Consider the following 22,327-nt stretch of genomic DNA (forward strand, 5'->3'; position numbering starts at 1 on the left):
ATAGGAAGTCTTACACGTGTGATAGGGTGTTTAGAATACTGAGCAGGCTATTCCAGACCGCTGCAAAAAAAAGTCTACAAAACAGATCTTTTCATCTGCAAGGGAACATTAATTTGAAACTTTAGCCTCAAAGCATAAGCTTGGTGACATATGGGAGATTGTTACCTACAATACTGCAAACACGTCTGAACTGCAATTATGTGCAGAAAACGCGAAATGACATCACAAGAGCTCTAGTGTAAGATCTGTGAAAGCCTCATGCTGGTCCAAGAAAAGATATTACTTCATCCACCTTACCTACATTTACGAAAATGAGTGACACTCACCACCATGTTATAGGCATCAGGAACTTCAATTTCAAACTGAAATTTTCCTCCTTGGTAATAACCCTCATCTATGGGGAAAAAATGTGAAAAATTAGAGTCAAGAAAGGAAAAATGAATGTCATATGACCAAAGAAGATTCACAGATTAAAGATCACAACACGATTGAAATATTACCATTATACTTGCATTATATTTTTCTAATGAATGTGTCATTTTACTAAAACGATATTTGAAAAATCTCTAGCAGTTCTGCTTCTCACAACTTCAGGAGTTTGTCAGCCTGATGTATCTAATCTTTCTTGCCTAACAACCTTCCCTGAGCAAATAGAGCAAGGCCATCATAACCATTTGTTTTAATAAATAATTAGGTAAAACAGAGGCATAAGGATAGAGTGGAAATACTTTTAGCTGAATGTCTGAAACTGCTTCATATGAAGGTACAAGAATGTGTGTCAGGGTCAAATGACCAAAATTCAGGAAAAAGCATCAAATATCCATTTTGTACCATTTGAGTTTGAGAATATTTGCAATGTGTGTTGTAATAAATAATATACGTTTGAAAAAGCGGGAAAGCATTCCAAACTCTCTTCAACTGGTATTCTAGTATTGCAAATATTTGTACTGCAAAAAGAAATAGTATTTTTCAAGATACTTCATACAAGTACTGTAGTACAATCACTACTGTTAGAAGTATAGGTGTTTTTAGGTACATAACTGCACTCAAGAACAATGTAAAACTAGAGAGTCTACAAGCCAGCTCAGCACTTGGCTAAAGTAGTAAGACTAAGACAAACAGGTTTGTTTACATTTGCAAGACAATGTTGCTCACTTTCTATTTACAGTGTCACCAGAAAGTGAGAGGCGGCATTCGTACGTCAAACGCTAAACATCTGTATATGCCCCTTTATGCTTTAACCACTACTCCTGAGGAGGACGTGCTTCCATGCTGATGATGAGTTCTGCTTGATAATGATTCAAACCAGCTCTGACTTAGGTTCATCACGTGTGTCATGTCGATTTTTTCCACCCCAAATTCTACAGTTTGTGCTTTGCAGCCTTGCTCCTTTGCCTTCTGACAGCATGTTTCCCTTCTCAGCCACCTCAGTTTTTGGAAGGCACCTCAGATGCTTGAAACTTGAGTCAAATGCAGTACTTATCTTTAGAAGTCTCATACTGGTGCCTTCTTTGTGTTTTGTTAAATCTGCAGTGAAAGTATTCTTTAAAACGAACATGTGCTCGGTCATCATCCACGACTGCCACAACATAACATTTATGGCAGAAAGTGGGTAAAACAGAGCAGGAGACATAATTCTTTCCCACGTAGTTCAATCAAAAAAAATTAATTAATGAATTATATTTGATGACCAGGACCAGCAGGGAAGCATGTCTTCTGCAATGCCGGCCAAAGAATCAGAGACATACGAATGTTTAGCTCATCTGGAACTTAAGTACCTTGTGATGCCAGCTACAAATGTGCCATGCGAATGCCTCATCTCATTCTCAGGTGACATAAGTAGCAAGCAGCATCATCTCCCATAAATGTACACAAACTTGTTTGTCTTAGTAGTTGGCTGAATATAAAGTAGGACTGAGTGGACACGTATGCTCTATACTTTAACATGGTTTTGTATGTGAGTGCACTTACGTAACACCACCAACAAAAAAAAGCAACATTTATAAGTTGCAGTTTTGCAAAAGAGATTACACTGCTGAACTTGTATGAAGTGAACTGAAAAAGTATTCTCATTTTTGCTGTGAATATATTTGTAATAAAATAATATGAAGTAAGCACTGAATACTTTATATTCTGTGCTGTAACAAATTATATATTTGAAAAATGTGGAAAAGCATTCAAAAATACAATGAACTTCAACTGGTATTCAGTTATTATTTAGCAGGTGTGATTAAAACCGAGAGAATCACAATTTTTAGTTAAACTGCAAGAGTTGATTGACAGCCCTACAGAACTTTCTAAATGCATGTTCTCCTTAGATAAATCCTTACTAAAAACAAAAATCACTCCCCAAGACCATAACTGAATAGTCTTTCAATAAAACATCAGATTTAACTTATGCAACTTGCTACAGAATCAATCCTTTTCTCTGACAAATTAAGATTTTCACCATCTTCCTTAGTATTTTTGAGTAAGGAGGAGTTCTCAATATACTAACCATAGTAATAAAATGAACATATCACTAACTTCCAACCATTAATTTCTTTTGCCACAATGCTGCTAGTGTTCAATAAATAAATTTTATGCATATGGTTACTAATTATTCTTGGCTAAATAGAGACAACAGCCAGCTTCTTATCATTGCAGCAAGTTATCAAAAACAGCTGAACTTGAATCATTCTGTTACAGCACCCTTTGGCCTTGATTTTCAAAAATGGATGCCCACATTTCAAGCCAAAGGTAGCTGCTGGATACTCAATACTTTGAAGGTTAAGCCCTTATTCAGCTGCCTAAATGTGGATTTTAAATACAGATTTTTAAAACCTATTTAGAAGTACCCACTTTTGTATTTAATAGCTAGAAAGTCAAATCATTTCTCATACAACAATCTCCTTTACAGACTATTTACACAGACATGCGTAGTTGCAGTCAGTGTCCCATATAACAGTTTCTCAACCAGGAATACGGGCACCCTTGCGGCTACACTGAGGTCTTACATCAATTCATCTAGTTATTTGTCTAGTATTACAAACAGGCTACATTAAAAAATCCACAAGCAACACTACTAAAGTCAGTACGATCTAACAGTTCATTCAATGGCTTGTTTCTACTGCTCCATATGCCTCATGCTCAAACGTAAATAAAACGTTTATTGCGATCTATTCATTTGACAATAAGATGGTAGGAAGTCAGCAAGTTTTCAGTCCTAGTCTTCTGTGATATTTTTGCAAGTAAGTAGATTTTGAGTGACATGTAACGTGGTGGTATGCAGAACAAATCAGATCCCTGAAAAGGGTGCAGTAACCTGGAACGGTCGGATGGCACTTGCTTGAAGACCTCAGATTATTTTAGGACTGTTTCTCAACCAGTGGTACGCGTACCCTTCAAAGTGCACGAGAGAAAGGTTGAGAAACATGACAGTATAACATAGGGTTAGAAATAGAATTGGCCAAGGACAACATGCAGTGCACTCAAGGGTATTGAATCTCAAGTGTGATAGATAGCTTATCAAGATAAGAGATCCATAAAAACTCTGCATGAGTCACTGGTGACAATGTGCTTCTAACTGGTAAACAAACGCTAGATTCCACTAGACTACAGCAGCCCAATTTGGGGGAGTTATCCTCCTATAAGCTGCCTTCTGAGCACTTTGGAGAGATAGCTACAGCACTGTATCCACTTTCAACTAATTCTCAAGTGTTCTGAAGATCTCCGAATACAAAAGCAAACAGTGTTCGTGCTCAGATAATTATTCAGTCATGTCAGGCCCTAGAGAGGGAACTCACTCAGAAGGTTACTAGTATATACACCACACAGTTGTCAGTCAGAGACAATAAAAAGTTTTGTATGCCATGAACTATGCACCCCAGCTTTGACTGGGGTACCGGAATTCTATTATTCCTTGCAGCAGCCCTTCTGTGCCTAGCCCTTCAAACTACTTTTCTTCAATTTTACCAGCCGTATCACCAAAAACACACAACCATTAGTGTTTCAGTGGATCGTGTAGAAGAAGAATATGGCAAAGGAGCACGTGCAACAAGATGAAAGGTGTGCAGAATTGTGGTACAAGGTAGTTGTAATATGGTAATTAATGTGCTAGCCAGTGGAGTAAAGGCGCTGTGTAATGGCAAGTGAATGGACTTGCCACAGCCTTGATTTTGTCAGTTTCCATTATGTATGCAGCAGCCTTGACTGCTTCATAGTATTTTATATTATTTATGCCTCAGTTAAAAAAAAAAAAAGCATTTGCAAATATACGTACCCAGGCATTTCTGAAACGCAAACTAAACCCACAAAAAGATCTATGAAATCCTACCTAAGTGACAGACTTACGATACAAACACACACATTCTGAAGGATTTCAAACAAGCACAAATGGGTGCACACCACCTCCCTACCTGAAACAAAACACAAGAAAGGAGGGGGGGGAAAAAAAAAAAGACTCTCTCCTTGCACAGGAGGTTACCTGGCCCACAAAAATTCTCCCAAAAGGTTCAAGAACCCAAGAGGAATGACAGAGCCTCAATATAATACCAGGATAGCAGGCCTGTTCAACAATACTCCTTAAGAAAGGCAGAGCAAAAAATGAAGATACAAAGAAAGGCTGAACGTTTACCACTTGAAGTATACCTGGGGGTAAAAAAACTTGTCGTCAACTTCAAGCACACTGATCCAACAAGTACAAGAGAGCTATGTGTCATGGTGACACTACACAAAAAAAATGAAGCTTGCTACCTAACGGAAATTAAAAGGATAGGTCATAAGAGTGAAACGTCTGCAAGCTGCATGGAAACATTTTAAAATGCTTACAATGCAGGTGCCAATTAAATATTAAATTGGACCTCAGTCACAAACACCATACTTACCAAGTCAACCACACACCGCATTTGGAACTAGAAGTATGCAATCAGGTAGCAGCAGAGAACAAATTATTTTTTAAAAAAAAGAGCACAGTGCTGCTCTGTGTTCAATGTAAGTTACTTAAAAACAAAACCAAAGAATGAGGGAAGGCAGCATTTTTCTTCTACACAGTGAAGTTTCAAAGCTGTATTAAGTCAATGTTCAGTTGCAAACCTCTGAAAGAACAAGCATAATTTTGTTCAGCACTAAAGAATTAAAAAGAACCTCTCTTCAGACACTGTTGCTAAGTCTAAGGTTCTACTGACTATCCCCAAATTTAAAAAAATTGTAAGAAGGCCAAAATACACCACTATGACTAAGCAACAGTTTCAAAAAGGCAATGGATGGGGGGGGAGGGATCTTGGAAAAACTGGAAGTAAAATGTGACTGAGGAAAATAGAAAACAGCATAAACTCTGGCAATTCAAAAATATAATTAGACGAGCCAAAAGGAGAACCTTAAGACCCACCAGCAAAAAATACAAAACTAAACTAAACAGAAAAGAGAATTTTAACTGCATCAGAAGCAGGAAGCCTGCCACTCAAAGTTGCTGGATGATCGATCAGAATGCCAAAGGAGAACTCAAGCAAGGGTGCACGTGGAGAAGCTAAATGAATTCTTTGCACTGGTCTTCACTGCAGAGGATGTGAGATTCCCACACACAGGAATTTACATTTAAAAAACATTTGAAGTGAAATCTGCTGTCCCAGACTGAAGTGTTAATACAGGAAGCTTTGGAACAAAAATCGATAAATTAAAACAGAGGTAACTTAACATGAGCTAATAGTATTCATTCAAGAGTTTGGAAGCAACTCAATTGTGAAATTGCAGAATTATTAAGTATGATATGTAATCTATTGTATACAAGATGACTGGAGAATGTTATGCTGATTTTTTTTTTTTTTTTTTTTTTTTTTTAAAAGGCTGAAGAAATAATCCGGGTCAATAAGCCAAGCTTCAGTGCCAGGCAAGCTGGTTGAAGCTAGTCAGTCATAAATTATTAGTCACAAAGGTGAACAGGATACGTAGGCGAAGAGTCAAGACAGGAAATCATGCCTCACCAGTCTACTAGAATTGTATGATGGGTTCAACAAGGATGTTCCAGTGGACATAAGATACTTGAACTTTCAGAACATCTTTATCTGGTACCACACTAATGACTCTTGAGCAAAGAAAGATGTAATGGGATAAAATGGAAGGTCCTTTCATGCATCAGTAACTGATTAAGACAGGAAACTAAAAAGTAGTGTTCAAAATGGAGAGAGATAAATAGCAGGATTGCCAAAGGAGCTGTATTGAGACCAGGGCTATTCAATATTAAATGATCTAGAAAATGAAATAAACATTCAAAGAATTAGATAAGTTCATGGAGGATAGATCAATCAAAGGCTACTAGCCAACATGGTTACACCTCTGAGTGCCAGAAGCTGGCAACAGAAGATGGCATGTATCACAAAAAAAATGCCCTGTTCTATTCATTCTTGCTAAAGGGCTTGGCATTAGCCAGTGTTGGAAGACAGAATACTGGGCTAATGGAGCATTGGTCCAACCCAATATAACCAGTCTTACAATGAATACTGCATATCACTATCAGCTTCTGTTCCCTCAGAAGCTGGTCCAATAAAAAGGTATTACCTCATTCACCTCTCTAATACACTGGGACCAATGGAGCTATAATAGTGCATGCATGTTACATTGTGTATTTCAAGAAGATCACATACTATTCTCTTTGAACTTAAAACTCGTCTTGTTTGCCCATCTGCTGTCAGAAAGCACACATGCCGTACAGCAACCAATACAAAACCATTTCTAAGGGCTATGATAATTAAACAGGCATCTTAGTTCTTGACAGAGGTCCTGAATCAGATAACATACACAGGTGTTCATTAAACACAAATCCTCATTTATGTTAATGCACATAATTCTATTACAACTCTTGGACATACCCGAAGAGCACTTGCTCAGAAACAAACTCTTGTGATAAACACTAATAAAATGCATAATTACTGTACTAACTGGATTTCTTCAGTTTAGCATATAATTTGTATATGGCAGGTCCTCCTTTTCACAAAGAAGCAGCAGAACTCTGATGATTTTTGGCTATATTTATATCCTCCTGTTGCAGACTGCATTGACATTAAGCTTTCACAGTAGTTTCCTATAAGGGTTTGATCCTGCAAATACTTGGTACAAGACCAGGTGTTGGCTATTGTGAGTAGTTCCACTGATTACAGATAGCTAGAATAGGGAGTGGTTACATAAGTGAAGTGGGCAATATGGATCCTGCAATTTCTAGCAGTAAATGGGGCTCAAATTCCAGGTAGCTCCAGGCTTTTCTTAGCGTTTAACTCATTACTGCTACAAAAACCGAAAAACCAACAGTAACCAGCAGAAGTAGCTGCTGCCACAACAATCTTCTTTCAAGACAGAACAACTGGCTTGGGGAGCCTGCAGAAGGAGGCGGCGGCAGTCCTGATAGTCACAAAAGTCAATGATGTTTCTGCCTCAGCAATAATAATGAGTATTTTATTGCCACAACTGACAAATTTCACTGTTGGATACTGTGTAACATTAAACAACTATTGTATGGCTTACCTGTACTGCACAAAGCTAATTCCTGTATGAGTAAGAAGCTTCCCAGAGCACAGTAAAATTTATCATATGTATTCCACCTTCTAATATAAGATGTTCTACGTGCACATTTTCACATCAGACTCACATCCCTTCTCTGATAATTGGGTATTGCAGGAATTAAAACACGTACACTGACATGCTGACAAAGCCTTCGGTGGGGAGTGGAGAATAAGAGATACAGCTTTAGTATTCTGTAAATGACTGAACACGTTTCCGATTTAGCATTTCTGAAAAAAATTTACCTTCCCGTTTACCTTTTTCTTGAAGTGCCCATAGAAAACTTATTTTGACTGGCTATAAAGAACTAACCACAGACACCAAACAGTACATAAAAAGGAAAAGCATCTAAGAACAGATTTTAATCGCAAAGCAAAACATAAACAAGACCATGTGCACCAATTCTGCACAACAGGTTCTCTTAAGAATGTAAAAGCCTAGATAGAGCTGTTCTTTCCCTGCAACTGTTGTGGCCCTCTAACATTAGGATTCCTCAAGAAATTAGGTTAACTTGTACAATTTATACCAGTTGAATTCCATCCCTGACCCTTCCTTCTATCCATCCATCATATATAAACCAAATATCTACAGAAGGGGTGAGTCAACTGCTGCGTCACGCTCATCCACCTCATTAAAGATGTTGGAATAGGTTATTGTTTTTATGTATGTGTATTCACTTTTATATACCTATTAGTAGCAGTTTCTACGTTCCACATATTTTCTTACACCTGACAAAAGCTTCCCGCCCCGCCCCCCCCACACACATAGGAACATAACCAAAATTTCCATTGTTTTGGATTACTTTAGACAGGTGGGGGTGGGTTGGGGGCTGCCACTGAAGGGAAAAAAGTGGGCCCCAATGTAAAAATTTGATTATCACTGACCTAGAAGGCCCTCTGCTAAATAGAATGAGCCAAAAAGAAGCAATGTTAGTCATCCATGCTTGACATTAACTAGGATAGGCTTGGCAGCCAGTCTTCACAGTTTTGATCTCTAAACCCTGAACAGCGACGCATCAGAAGAGTACGACAGAGAAAGTACAGTATTCTCCGGCACCAGACATCAGGCTGAGTCCAACTCTCGGCCTGTACTTTGAAAACTGCAAGGCTAATCCTTCAGAAGCCATTCCTTGAACCACCAACCTAGAGAATGGCCTCAATAGGGCATTTCTAGAAGAGACCATTTGAATTTAAATATCCAAAACAGCTTTTAAGTATGGGAAAGAGGAGAAAGTCTGCCTTCTGCTGAATAGACAAGTTTGTTTAATGTTTCCCAGGTATTACGGTAACATTTTCCTCTGGCGCATCTGTAATACAAAACAGAGTCAGGACAGATCCAAGAGAAATACTTCGGCAACTCTCTGCTATCTCTGTCAGAGAACATGGATTGCGCTCCTCACAAACTGTAGTTATCAGAGAGGTTCCTTCTGGCTTGTTTTACTGGGTTAAAAGCAAAGGGTAATTTCTATTATGTTCACATGAACAGATGGATGGGTTAAGTAGCAGTAAATCATGGGTTTTGTAACTGAATTATGAACAACTGAAAATAGGTTTATTTTGACCAGATTGTAGAAGCCAGGACTTCATCTGTGCAGCTCTAATTAGTTTAACAAAATGTTAACTAAAAAGAATTCACCCTTCTCCATGTAATTTCAACTCAGTGAAGCTAGCACAGCTGTTGTCATGAACATGAACAATACAGATCACTCCATTTACCTGTAAGTCAGTTACAGAAGTCAACCACTAAGTGCTAAGTTGCTGCAGGTTTAATACAAAAAGAGAAACCCATTGTTGTTTCACACTTACGATACTGTCAACTAAAGTTTTAACTCCTATGAAGAGAGGAGTTAAAGGCCGACTGTTAGCATAAACCAACAGACTTGATGCTCTTCCCGTGTCTCTAATTAGCATACTCTTGACACACAACCAGCAACTAACATGAAACTTTCGTGAGGCTGAAAACATTCAATCTTTGCCATGAGTTCTTGTGTGCTCAGTGGGGCAATCTGATTAAACTTCCCAGTCCAAGAAAATACAAAATCACAGGAGTAGACTGTTTAACTGAAAGAGCCAACATTTCTCCAGCCGATGACATGTTATTTTTTTAATTTACTAATGAGTAACAACACTGACATCTAGTGGCTGCCTGGTTTAACTCTTGGTACCAATGCCAAATTATAAGCAGGTAGGTTAACCAAAATATTTACTAAACAGAATAAAAATCAGCTTTCTTCTCGTAACTTCACCTCAGTAATGACACTAGCACAACGGTTGTCTTAGACCCATATTTCTGACATTTGAGACCCCAGAACACAGTTTTTTTATGCTGCTCACCGATGAAAATTTTCTTTAAAAAATTGTCAGACAAAAAACAGCAACATAAATAGCAAAAGACAAAAATGTAATAATTTACCCAGGTATCACAGCAATTAAGTAGTAACTGTGTATCTGGTGTTTAAACAGCAGAAAATATACTATTAGTTGTTAAGCCGCTGCATCACACCTGCGAGTTGTTCACAGAAAACCAGGGTTCCGCAGAATAATAGTTTCAGAAACACGGTCTTAGTTTCACAAAACCTCAGAGTCAGGACCAGTGCTCCCTATCACCTGTGGACTTGTGCAAACACTCAGGAGAAATTCAAATACCACCCAGCTGCTTAGCAGAGTACCCATAGTAAGGTTTCTTGTTTCTACTGATCGTGCATATCAACAATTAGTATTGGAAACACTGTTTAATAGCACTACAAGTTTAATCTGTACTTTCCACAGACAAGACATGTTTCCTGCACTGATCAGCGTGTTTATTGGAAACAGCTTGGTACAAAATTACAGGGACAGATCTTAAAAGCTCAGTGCAATTAAAAAAAACTTTTAAAAACAAATGTAGAATCAGAAGAATGAATCAGGTATCACAGCAGACACTATTTTAACACCTGGACTTCACTGCTCTATGCTTTCTCTCTAAATGCTTCCAGTTAGTTTCACAAAATCTCAGAGCCAAAGCCCATGTTCCCTGTAAACTGGGAGATTCAAATGCCATCCAGCAGAGCACTCACAGCTAGGTTTCTTGTTTCTACTGGTGCTGCACATAAAAAATTATTCTGCAGAGGGATGGGAAAAATCAGAAGGAATGTTGGTCATGACCAAGGTCAGTGGAAGCTTCACCGGCTCTTTATCACATATTTCACACAGCTTTCCAAAATGCTACTGGGGGATGGGGAGGAGGCAGTGGATATGCCTCTGCTTTGTTTTATGTTCATATGCAGTGGGTTTTGTTTTTTTTTTTAAACACACACACACACACACACACACACACACACACACACACACACACACACCCCCCACACCTCGAACATCACTGTGAAACTCATCGGGAAGTGATGATTTCTGCAAACCAGTAAGTAAATCTCAGCCTTTGTATCAAAATGCATTTTTCATTTTGAAAACTACTTCAGTTTTTATTGCTGATCTATTTCACAGTGTGCTAGCAATTTTTTTGTATTTTTATTTGAAAAAGGATGGCTGCAACATGATCTCACAGTACTACACTTAATGTTTGCTAAGAAGCTAGCAGAAGACACCTGTTCTGAAATGTGCAGATTTGTCAATTATTCCCAAAATCTTCAATCATTTTATCATGTCTCCATTGACTTTACTGCACCAAAAAAATCTACAATAAAGATCCTTATAAAACAGTTTATGACATATGCATAAACTGTTTTATAAGGATTTTATTGTAGATGAGAAATTTAATTTTTATAAGGACCATTTCCATTGAGAATGGTTTCAAGTGTATTTTGGCAATTAAAAAAATAACTCTCCTTAAAGGCTGAAACTAAGCCAAATCCAGCTTGCATCAACCTATTAAAAACTAGCAAAGGAGATCTAAACACCTTTCTCCTCTTTTGTAGCCTCTATTGATCTTCAGATCTTAAGACACCAGTTTAAAAAAAAAATTAACTTTCCCATATGCCTCAACATAAAAATCAATGCCTAAAATCTGCAAGTTTTTCAGTGGTCTATTATCCCCAGAACCCAAGCAATCCACACTCATTACCAACGTTGCCAGTACATGACAACATTAAGCCAAAAACAACACTAAAAAACGTTACCTGGGATTACAGTTAGCTGAAAGTAATGAAGCTTGTTTGGATCTGGAAAATTCACTTTACATGTACCTGCAAAAGGAAAAACAATGCATGAAATCATCTCTTTCAATCTTATCAGGCCCAAACGTAGAATCACGTCAAGTATTCCGCCTTCATTCACTGAGTCGTGCTTTTATCCCAGTGAGCTCAATTTGCTGGGACTTTCAATCACTCTCATGCCCCTTCCTTTGGGTCAGTATAACTAATGTCACCAAATCCCCTGCCGTGCTGTTAATGAGCTGCAGTTAAGAGAAAAAGAACGTACCAGTAAAAGAGAATGGGGTACGGTCTTCTAAAGTGATAATCAGGCCCACTTATAGTGCAAAATCGGTTACCACAGACAGATAATCAAAAGGTAGAAAGGGCAGATATACAGAACCACTAGTATTTCCCCCACAGTTCTAGAGGGCAGCTCTGCTTTTAAAATCTTTTCTGTCCCAAGTAATTCCTCTTCAATTCACTTAAAACGGCACTTGAAGGGGAAAGTACCATTCCCTCATGGAGAATAGAAAGATTTTTCTAGGCAAATAAGGGAAGAGATCACTGCCAGAAACTGATGCAGATTTTAAACTCAGACTTACATAAAAGGTCGACAGACTTAAATACAATTCTGGGACTCAACACGACAGCAAGCCATACGGTGTCTGGCATTGTAATACAGTAAAATTCTGTCTCCCTCACCCCGACAAAGTTTTGCATTTTAAAAGCAAGAACTAAATCCCTCAAAGGTATGCACCCTAAGTTACTTCCTTCACAAACTGGAGAGCTGTTAATTCACTATTCAAACCTTTATATTTTAATTTAATACCTTCTAAAAAGCTCCCTTTGCCACATCATTTGTATCCATAAAGAAAAGCAGAATCCAAGATTGTATGGTACTGTAAATCACTCAGGAGATGATTGGCATAACATACTGCTAAAGTAAGGGGAGTCCTTACCAGACAAACCCTGTCTTTTGTGGCACTGAAGGTTAATAATTACTGTTCCTGAACACTGAGGTTTCTAGCTGAGCCAGTAACCTCTATCAAGGCCTCTGATACAACATGCTGTACCATATTCCACACACTAACTAAAAAAATACTATTCAGACCCAAAGTGTAACAGCGAGCTGTACTGAATAGAATAGGCCTCTCTATGAGCTAAGGACCCTCTGGGCTGCAGATGGCTGTGATTCTACAGAGATCTCAAGTTGGACATCTGCATAATAATTCACCAAACGGTGGCATGTGAGATGTTTACTGAGAGCCAGTAACCAGTCATTGTAATTGTAAAATGCAGGTATAGATAACATTTAAGGAGTCGGGTATCTACACTGAAAATAACGCTCTCAGTCTTGAAATTAAGGTGGGTTGCCAGAAATCTGACCATACCTCAACACTATGTCTATGGGGACACTGAGACAGATGCAGACTGAAAAAACCTACAAGAAAAGGTAGCAAGGGGATGTCCTTATAAATGAACACAAAGGACTGTTACAGTATGTCATGGAGCCCAGAGATACACACTGAATCCTTCCCTTAGGAGGCCAGTGCATGTATGAAAGAAAGGCCACAGCCTACCTGGCTACAAAGATCTTCAAGGTTACATCTAAACAAATAGTGTATCTTACTCAGAGGTCATTTTGAACTAGGGTATTTCAGCATTTGACACTGTCTAAATGGTGCCAAATGTCAAAATAACGCTCTTTTTCGAAGCATCCCTTACTTCTCCTGCAACAGGATACCAAGGTATACTGAAATAGCCCTGGCATGTAGACACACATCAAGATACTTGGGGTGAGTAATACTTCAGACAGAGTATTTTGTTAACAAATCTAAGCTCTAGAATGCACATTAGGATTTTATAACTATTTGTATCCAGTACATCTAGTTGCTATGAATTGAATCTCCAAACTTGGTTAAATACGATTTCAGTATAAACAAATTACATTATGTAAATTAAGTGAAGGTGTGACCTGAGATGGGATGGATATGCGAGGGAGTGCTGTTTCTTTAGAAATAGTTGAACTGGTGAATACTGTTTAAGTGTCCGCTAGCCTAGGGACTGAACACCCAAGGAGATGCTTGGAGGACTTGAGGGTGCCTATTGAAAATCTGCTTTTGGTGCTGAGGGAGGAGTGCTGTTGTTGCCCGTGCCTGATGGAGTTGGGAAGCCGATCCATGGCAGGTACCTACAAGGCTTCCTCAGGCTAGGGCTAGGTGCTAGCGAAGTGCCTAACAAACTCTGGGATCCTCTGGGAAGCAACAAAGTCTTCCAAAATGCATTGTGTCAAATGGCTCATGGTATAACTGTATCAGAGGGGTAGCCGTGTTAGTCTGGATCTGTAACAGCAACGAAGGGTCCTGTGGCACCTTATAGACTAACAGAAAAGCTTTGAGCATGAGCTTTCATGAGCACAGACTCACTTCATCAGATGCTGGTCTTGGAAATCTGCAGGGCCAACTGCAGATTTCCAAGACCAGCATCTGATGAAGTGAGTCTGTGCTCATGAAAGCTCATGCTCAAAGCTTTTCTGTTAGTCTATAAGGTGCCACAGGACCCTTTGTTGCTGGTATAACTATACTTACCTGGCATTCGATGCACTGTGATCAATCTCTTGGGGCTCGGCCATCAGCGTTGATGGAATATCAACGCTGATATTCCATGCTAATGTGTTGGAGTAAGGGAGATCGGTGGGAACCCAAAGAATCCCGATCTTCACTAGGGAACAAAGTCAATACTGATACATTGATTCTAGCTACACTAATGGCATAGCTAGAATTGCATACCTGGGATCCGCTTTGTTCTCTAGTGTGGACCAGGCCTCAGAGAAGACGTCCGTCTCTGAACTTAAGTTTTTCTCATTCCCTCCATGGTGACAAAATGAACATCACACAACCATTATACCTGCCCCAGTATCAATTTTAAAACTAACACGATACCAGACCAATATACTCTCCCTCTGAAAACACTGTCCCCAACATAATTTCCTCCTCATGTGACTTTTAAGTAACATCGGAGAGTTTAAATTTCAAGTGCATGGCTTCTACAATTCCTTTGGATTTAAAAACTTTTTTCAGGAAACCAAACAAGCTGAAATCGTGTTTTGCCTGCCTGTGCATTTTAAAATCAAAGACATCACATAGCTTGGCAAGGACTACTTGAAGCTGGTGACCCAATTTCTCCTGAAGTAACTTTTGACAGAACATTGTTTCAGAGAACTGCAACCATCTATACCCTCAAATTAATTCATAAAGCTATGTGGTCAGTACATATAAAGCTAACTCAGCAATAGAAGCACCCAAGAGCAGCATGCAAAGATGCAGTAGCGTTTTAATCCCAATGTCTTCTAAGACAGAAAGATTTTAAGTGAGAAGCTAAGCACTAGTAGGCTCTCTGGAAGTGGAGATACCATGCAGAAGGAAGAGTAATTCTTGAGCACAAAACCACTTCCTTTCATAGATTTTTTTTAAGGCCAGAAAGGGCCATTGTGATCATGTAGCATGACTTCCTCCACAGCAAAGGCCACAGACCATACCCCCAAAATAATACCTACCACATTATCTTTTAAGAAAAAAAACCACTTCATTTTAAATTGGTCAGTAATGGAATATCCACCACAACTCTTGCTATATTGTTCTAATGGTTTATGATGCTCATAATGAACAATTTACACCTTATTTTACAGTCTGAATCTGCTACCTTCAATTTCTAGCCCTTAGAGTAAGGAGTCCTTTACTACATATTTGCTCCCCATACAAATAGGTACTTATAGACTGCCATCAACTCACTACTTAACCTCTATTTTGTTAAGCTAAATAGATTTAGCTCAAGTTATCAGGCTGACACACCTTTTAAATAATTTTTGTGGCTCTCCTGTGAGCCCACTACAATAATGGTTCCCAACATGAGGTCTGTGAGGGTACTGCTGAGGGTCCATGAAAGCAGAAATAAAGTCACAGAAAATAAGTTCTAAATATATTTTAAATAAATAAAGAAAAATTGATTGCATCTTTGCACACTAAATATCTTCCAGTGGGATTAATCACTGTCTTAAAAAAAAAAAAAATCTATGTTGTGGTTTCCTTTTTCATTAAATGAAGTGTATGTAGCATACAGAATTGCCTTTGATAGGGCTCTGCAAACGGTTTGGGGTGGGTAGGGGGGGGTGAGGTTGATTGGGGATTCACACCACTAAAAAAGGTTCGAAAACCATGATTCTACAACTATCAACATCCTTCCAGAAAAAGCACAGAGAACTCAAGCTGCAGCCACACCAGCGCCAGTGACCAGCATAAAAACAACCACACCTGAGATATTTGGGCATCTCAGAAGCTCATTATGCTTTTGGCCCATTCTCATACTTAGTCTGTTTACTTTGACTTAGTATTACTTACAAAATGCTATGCAATTCTTGCCCTTTTTAATAAAATAAAAAAAATCAGATTCTATATCTCAAAGATTTGCAATGGTCGGAAGGGGTAAAATTAACTTCCTCAAATTTCTAATTAATAATTTCTCACCACATATTTTAACGTCTTCCCACACAAACACAAATATTTTAGCATAAAATGAATTGCACATCCAAACCTATTCACCATCTGCCCCTGTATATAAAGATGCACTAGACATCAGATATTACCAGTGTTACACACAGAAGCGTGGAGGGGAATAAACCAACATATTTGGCACCATATTGAAAGATCACCTGACACTGTGACAGACACATTATAGTTATTTAACTGAAACCAAATTAAGCTTAAGCTGAGTAAACACACTGCTATATAGTAACATTTCTAGTGCAGACATAATGCACAAACCACCCAAGTTCCTTTATAAAAATCAAGATTTAGCCAGCCAAGTGCATATTATGAAAAGCTATCACCATGTCTGCACTGATCTAGCTTTTGACTTCAAGAAATAATGCATGCAATAACGTGAAACAGCACCATGGCACAGCAAGGAATATAAACATTTTATTTACAGGCTTGTACATGAAGTGTATCCATGTAATAACATTAAGTATTTTATTAATAAAGTTGAACTTACTCTTGTAGAGCGTACAATAGTTCCATACAATGGTAAAAAGGGAGCAAAAAACAGTCCAAATGTGAGAGAGAAACCATCAGCATTTCAAAAAAAAAAAAAAGCAGAGAAGTAGCACTTTAAAGTGCTACTTGACTGCTTTTTGTTTTGATAGTGTATAGACTAGCACAGCTTCCTCTCTGTTACATCAGCATTAAGTTACCTTTCCTTTTTCAATTACCTTCCCCTCTTGCACATTCACACCTTCCCTAGTACCCAGCACCAGCTTTGCCTTCTCCTTTCTCCCACCCACCCACCAATCAAAAGGTAATTCTTATACTGAGAAGATGGAATTTGATGGTAAGGAGCTGCTCCAGGTTTGGAAATGTTACAAAAGGACAGTGACATGGCAGAGACCCAAGCACCACCACTCAGCAGCTTTATCTACATGAAGGATTTTTTTGAAAGCGTCAGTCGAAGAAAAGGCTAGAGATGTCACACTAGCTTTGCCTTTGCTATATGGGCTCATGTAACTGGGAACAGAGTTCAGCATTCAGCTTTTGACCGTGGTTTCTGAAAAGGCGCGTCCACAGTTTTGCACACAAGCACAAACAAAGAAACAGCACCTGGCAATGGTTCAGTGTATCTGTTGCCAGTACCCATTCTAAGCAATATATAAAGGATTTAGCAACCTGTCTCATCATCCTTTCTAACAACTTTTTGCCGCCCTCCACCCCGAGACAGCCTAACACCCACCCCCACCACTTCCCTTACGCCGATAGCTTAGGCAACAGAACACAGAGGTTCCAGGGATCCAACTTAACGACAGCTGTTGAGTGCAGAAGCTTGAATTCGAAGCTGCTGTACATTTAAAATCCCAACCAAAAAAAACTCAGCACAAGTAGGGTTCTGCATTCAATACACAATTATCTGCTTTACAGTATCAGCATTCACAGTAACACCGACACTTCCATGCTCCTCTAAGCATAAAATTGCATATCCCATCTTGCGGTATTTTTAAGTAATATCCCTAATATTCTAATCTTGTGACTGTGTCAGATGACATCAGCCTGAAGCCAAAGAACTATGACTATTTACTCTGTTTTACAGAAAGCGTTAACTGTTTCCCCTTTATCCTTTAATTCATTATCCCTCTTATCTTGGAAATATTGAGAGCAGTGAGGGGGTACCTGCAAGTACAACCACTCAGATAACAGAAACCCTTTAATCCCTGGGAATATTATTAGAGAAGGGAATTTAGTCTCCCCAAATTTGTACACGTTGAACCTCTCAAGGGTGGAAGTCTCCGATCTGGCAACATCCATGAACCCAACGTGATTTGAGTTAGCCGGATGGCCACTTATGTGCGGCCAAAGTTTAAGTCCTGGCTCTGTGCTGTTACTTAGAAAACATTTAGGGGTAAATTACAGCGAAGAGCCCAGTAAGCACCAGAAGCGTTGGTAATGCTATTAGCTATTGACCTGTCATTCAAGAAGACGCCAGACAAAAAAAGAGGTTCAACCTGTAGTACAGGCTGAATTCCTCTAATTTGGGACTCTCTGGTCTGGCAACATCCGTGATCTGACAGGAAGCTGGGCCAGAGGCAGAGAAAACAGTAGTCAGAAGCCCATTCGGGGTTGGGAGAAGAACCCAGCCTGCAACCAGGCATTCAGCTTAAAAAGGAGGAACCTCTTTGTTGCCATCCACAAAAAATACTGTCAGTCAGAGAACAAGCAAGCTGTCTCCATGCCCTTTATTCTTTTTTGTAAAATACAGAATCTCATACTTACTAGGTAAATTAGCTTCAAGTTCTGCAACCTCTGTTGAAAAGAAAAGAAAGATTACTGTTAATTCTGGCTTCAGCTTGTGCATGAAAATAAAAAGATATGAACAGCAGGATGTGCTCAGTTTGAACACATTTTTAAACCAAGTATAACATTTTACAATTTCAAAGTTATCATTTACTCCTTTCGAGACACGTCTTCTTCAAATGCCTCCTCAGACCCCATTGCTTCTGGGGATTCTTTTTAAATGTTCCACATCAAAGTTCACCTTCTCCTCACGCCCCTTGCATACATATTGAGGTGACAGACAGCGAGGCCAGCATTTTTAAAGATCGTATGTATTTGAACAAGAATGTTTTCTAGACGCACACAACTTCACATTCAGGGCTAACAAGAGTTATGCTACTGGGTAAGTTTTCTATTTACTCTTTGGTAATAGGCTTAAACAAAATTAAGTTAACAGTTAAGGAAAAAAAAAGTTTACTGGCAACAAAAACTCCCAAAGCATTTCCTCCTGGGCGACACAATGACATCACATAAAAGTCATCTCTGCCCCACCAGAGGCTGGAGGCAGAGAGAAGGGCTGGTGGAGGTAGGGGGGAGCCTGACCCAGGAGGGGCTGGGCATGTGGCTCCCCAGCCCATCCAGCCACAACCCTCCCACATTCTGGTCCTTCTCCATGCCTCCACAGACTGGGCCTCACCTGGGAGGGGAAAAGCTGGGAGCAACTGCTGCCACCAGGCCCTGGCAGGGAGGGCAGGTGCCTCTGAGTTGAGCACAGGCTGCCACTACTGATTCCTGCCACACTCTGGCCAGGTAGCAGGACATGGCTCCCATCATTATTGGCAATCAGAGCTTGGCTCTGAGCTGGCCCTCCCATCTCCTCTGCTGGGAAAGGAGAGGACCACTCACAGCCGAGCTCCAGCGGCTTTTGCTAACAGGGAGCCACTTCCTGATGCCTGATTCAGGCGGGGGGGAAATCAGCTCAGTTATATGCTATGTCTTGGCTCAGTTTTCAGTATTCTACAAACAAAAGTTGAAAACATTGACTTGTAGGAAAATTATAATGCAGAGTTGTAGACATGAAGCATTAAACAATCAGATGCACACAGACCTGCAGATTAGCAGTCCAGGTCCATTCGACCACACAGCACCCTGATGTATCAATCAAGTAACCCTGTTCCTAACGTCTCAATGACCGTATCCAAAGCTTGAGAAGATTTGTTCCATGCATGCAGAACTTGGACACTGATGCAATTACTTTTCCCAGCGTAACTTGGGTTTAAGCCCGTTTTAGCGCATGTCAATCCCAACACAATGTTTTTAATAGGAAATTGCCAAACCTGTCTAGATCCTCTCTTGTAATTGTGGGGGAAGCCCGCCACAATAAAACCCCAATTTACTTGGGGAGTTGTGTTCCTGCAACCCCCATGTAACTCAAATTTTTGTGCAAGTCAGGGGTGGGAGGGAGATATGGGAAACCAGGCTGGGTTTGCAGGATCCAGGAAACTGACCAAACCACCAGGGCTGGTCTGTTTCCTGGGCCCATGAGGGCAATGAAGCAGGGAACCCAGCCACTGCCTGGTTTCCTGCTTCCCACCACTCTGGGAGGTAGGCACTGCTTTTCCCTGGCTTACCCCAGTGGGGAGCCTGGTGGGCAGACAGAGTGGCTTCAAGTTGTTTAACTTGCTTTAATGCGTGTTAAGCATGAAACTTGAAGCAGCATATTTTGGGGGTTCACCATTTTAGCTTAACACTACATGCCTGAAGCCAGCCAGTTAAACCTGTGCCCTCAGCTTCCTGTCTTCATCCCCTCGCCATTTTCTGGGGTGCAATCCAGACCAGTGAGGGGCTGTGTCACCACATACCTACAACTTTGTGTGCCTCTCAATACTGTTGTACCTCCCTGAAAAGTACTGCATACTCCTAGGCTGATTGGGAGCAGCCCAACCTGAGTGTGTTCAGTTGTAGCCGGGGTCCAGCTGCCCTGAATCCAGCAGCCTACCAGCAACATGCTAGTCATATCCTTGCTTTGGTTACTACTTGCAGGGTAATCCAACGCACTGATGAACTCTCCCCAAAACTGCATGTTCTACACTGTCTGGCATTCTCCCAGGTACTTCAGATATCTGAGGTCTGCTGCCACTAACAAGTCAACATTCAACAGTTTGCTGCTTTAACCGGAGTTAACACACAGTTCAACTTAAGCACAAACACTAAATTACTGTAAACTCATGTCCAGCAGCCCCAGGACTGGGAGGTTGCCAGCTATTCAGACATTCTGAACAACAGAGCTTTACCTAACAATGCATAACACTGAAGAAAAACAAGATTGGCTATCAAACACAAATGTATGCAGAGTACTTTATTTACCAACAGTAGTATTGTATGCTATAAATGTAACTGCTGTATTTGTATTTACTTTCTTTGTACTGTACTTATGGAAAACCTAACCAAAATTTACTTGTGTGTAAAAGGAGGCTAATTTGTGAATTCCAGATATGAAAGAGTTTTACCATACTTTAGACTAACTATAAAACAGATTTATATAATTAGGGAGAGTTAGGTTTTGAGTGCATGCGACCACAAGGTATTAAAAACAGAAATGGTTCAGAGAGAAAAAGACAGTTCCTTGGAAGAGTGTTGAAACTTAACAAGTGGGACTTGGTTCGAAGTAAAATTCTTTCATATTTCCAGGAACAGGGCTGAAACTCCCTGGTGACGATCGCGCCCAGAGTCAAAGGGCAGGCTCCTTTTCTTCTTATTTGGGAAAGAAAGCTACGCACTTTGGAAGGTGTTTTGCCCCTCATTTTTGTACTCTAGTCACCCCTCGAAGAGGCTTCTTTTGAGGATCACCCCCAAAGCAAAGCTTATGCAAACAGTAAAGAAGGTGGCAAATTCTAGCAGTGAGCGTGCTACCATGTGTTTGCTTCTCCCTGTGTATGCGCCAATGCAGAGCTGTCTTCTCTCCTGCCACTGCTCCTTCTTGCTGTCTTAAGGAGTCTGTGTGCTGTTTATACGTAGAATGAGGTAAAACAGACATTCCTTTATCTAAGATAGACAGGTTCGAACCCTGGCTAGGCAACCTTTGCTAAACGAGCACTATCACCACACAGGAGGCACTTGTAACTTTATATACAATGTGGATACATGCACTGCCACTATATTGTTGACCAAAGTTTTTGGTTTTTTCCCCCCCAAAGGACACCTCACAAGGCAGAGCATGTACCAAGATTACAACAGCACGTAGGATGTGAGTACAGGATCCTTTCCATCAAACCCCTTTTCTAAGCTTCCCCCTTCCAGTTCCTCCTCCTTGTTGTACCTTCTCTTTGCTGTGTTGCAGCTCCTACACTTTCTCCTCACCAAACACAGTCTGATGGAAATCTGTTAACCCCCACCCCCCCACCCTCCCAAAACAATAGCTCAGCAGAGTGGCACAGAGGAATAGTCCCGGGCCAATAACCCAGAGGTCTATCTCATAGAAGTGGAAGGAACCTTCAGAGGTCATTGAATCCAGTCCCCTCTATTCACAGCAGGACTTATCACCATCCCAGACTTTTTTTTTTTTTAAGTCTGTTTGCCCCAGATCCCTAAATGGTCCCCCTTTAAGACTAGCCTGATAAAACCAGGGTTGCGAGTTCAATGCTCAAACCACTGAGCGCTCTCTCTTCCTAAGTGTCAACGGATTGAATCAATTTTTGGAATTGTCCAGCCATTAGTGAAATCTTCTTATAACCAATATAGGCAGGAACAAACTTACAAAATATATTAGAGACACAAATACAGGATCTGAAAATATTAGTGCTTTATGTTGAACCTCTCTAATTTGGCACCCTCAGGAACCAGACCAGTGCCAAAC

General features: G+C 40.0%; 1 protein-coding gene across 1 annotated transcript in view; it reads right to left on the reverse strand.

Annotated features, from left to right (window-relative positions):
- The window catches only part of UBE2F (ubiquitin conjugating enzyme E2 F (putative)), a 93,771-nt gene that overhangs the window by 54,314 nt on the left and 17,130 nt on the right, over nt 1-22,327 (reverse strand). The window contains exons 3-5 of the mRNA XM_075001303.1: nt 18,472-18,501; nt 11,642-11,707; nt 327-394 (exon numbers count right to left, since the gene is read on the reverse strand). Coding sequence (XP_074857404.1) covers nt 327-394; nt 11,642-11,707; nt 18,472-18,501 — 164 coding nt within the window. The remainder of the gene's footprint in view (nt 1-326; nt 395-11,641; nt 11,708-18,471; nt 18,502-22,327) is intronic.

The sequence above is a fragment of the Carettochelys insculpta genome, chromosome 8 (genome assembly GCF_033958435.1).
Source record: "Carettochelys insculpta isolate YL-2023 chromosome 8, ASM3395843v1, whole genome shotgun sequence".
In the NCBI taxonomy this organism is placed as follows: Eukaryota; Metazoa; Chordata; order Testudines; family Carettochelyidae; genus Carettochelys; species Carettochelys insculpta.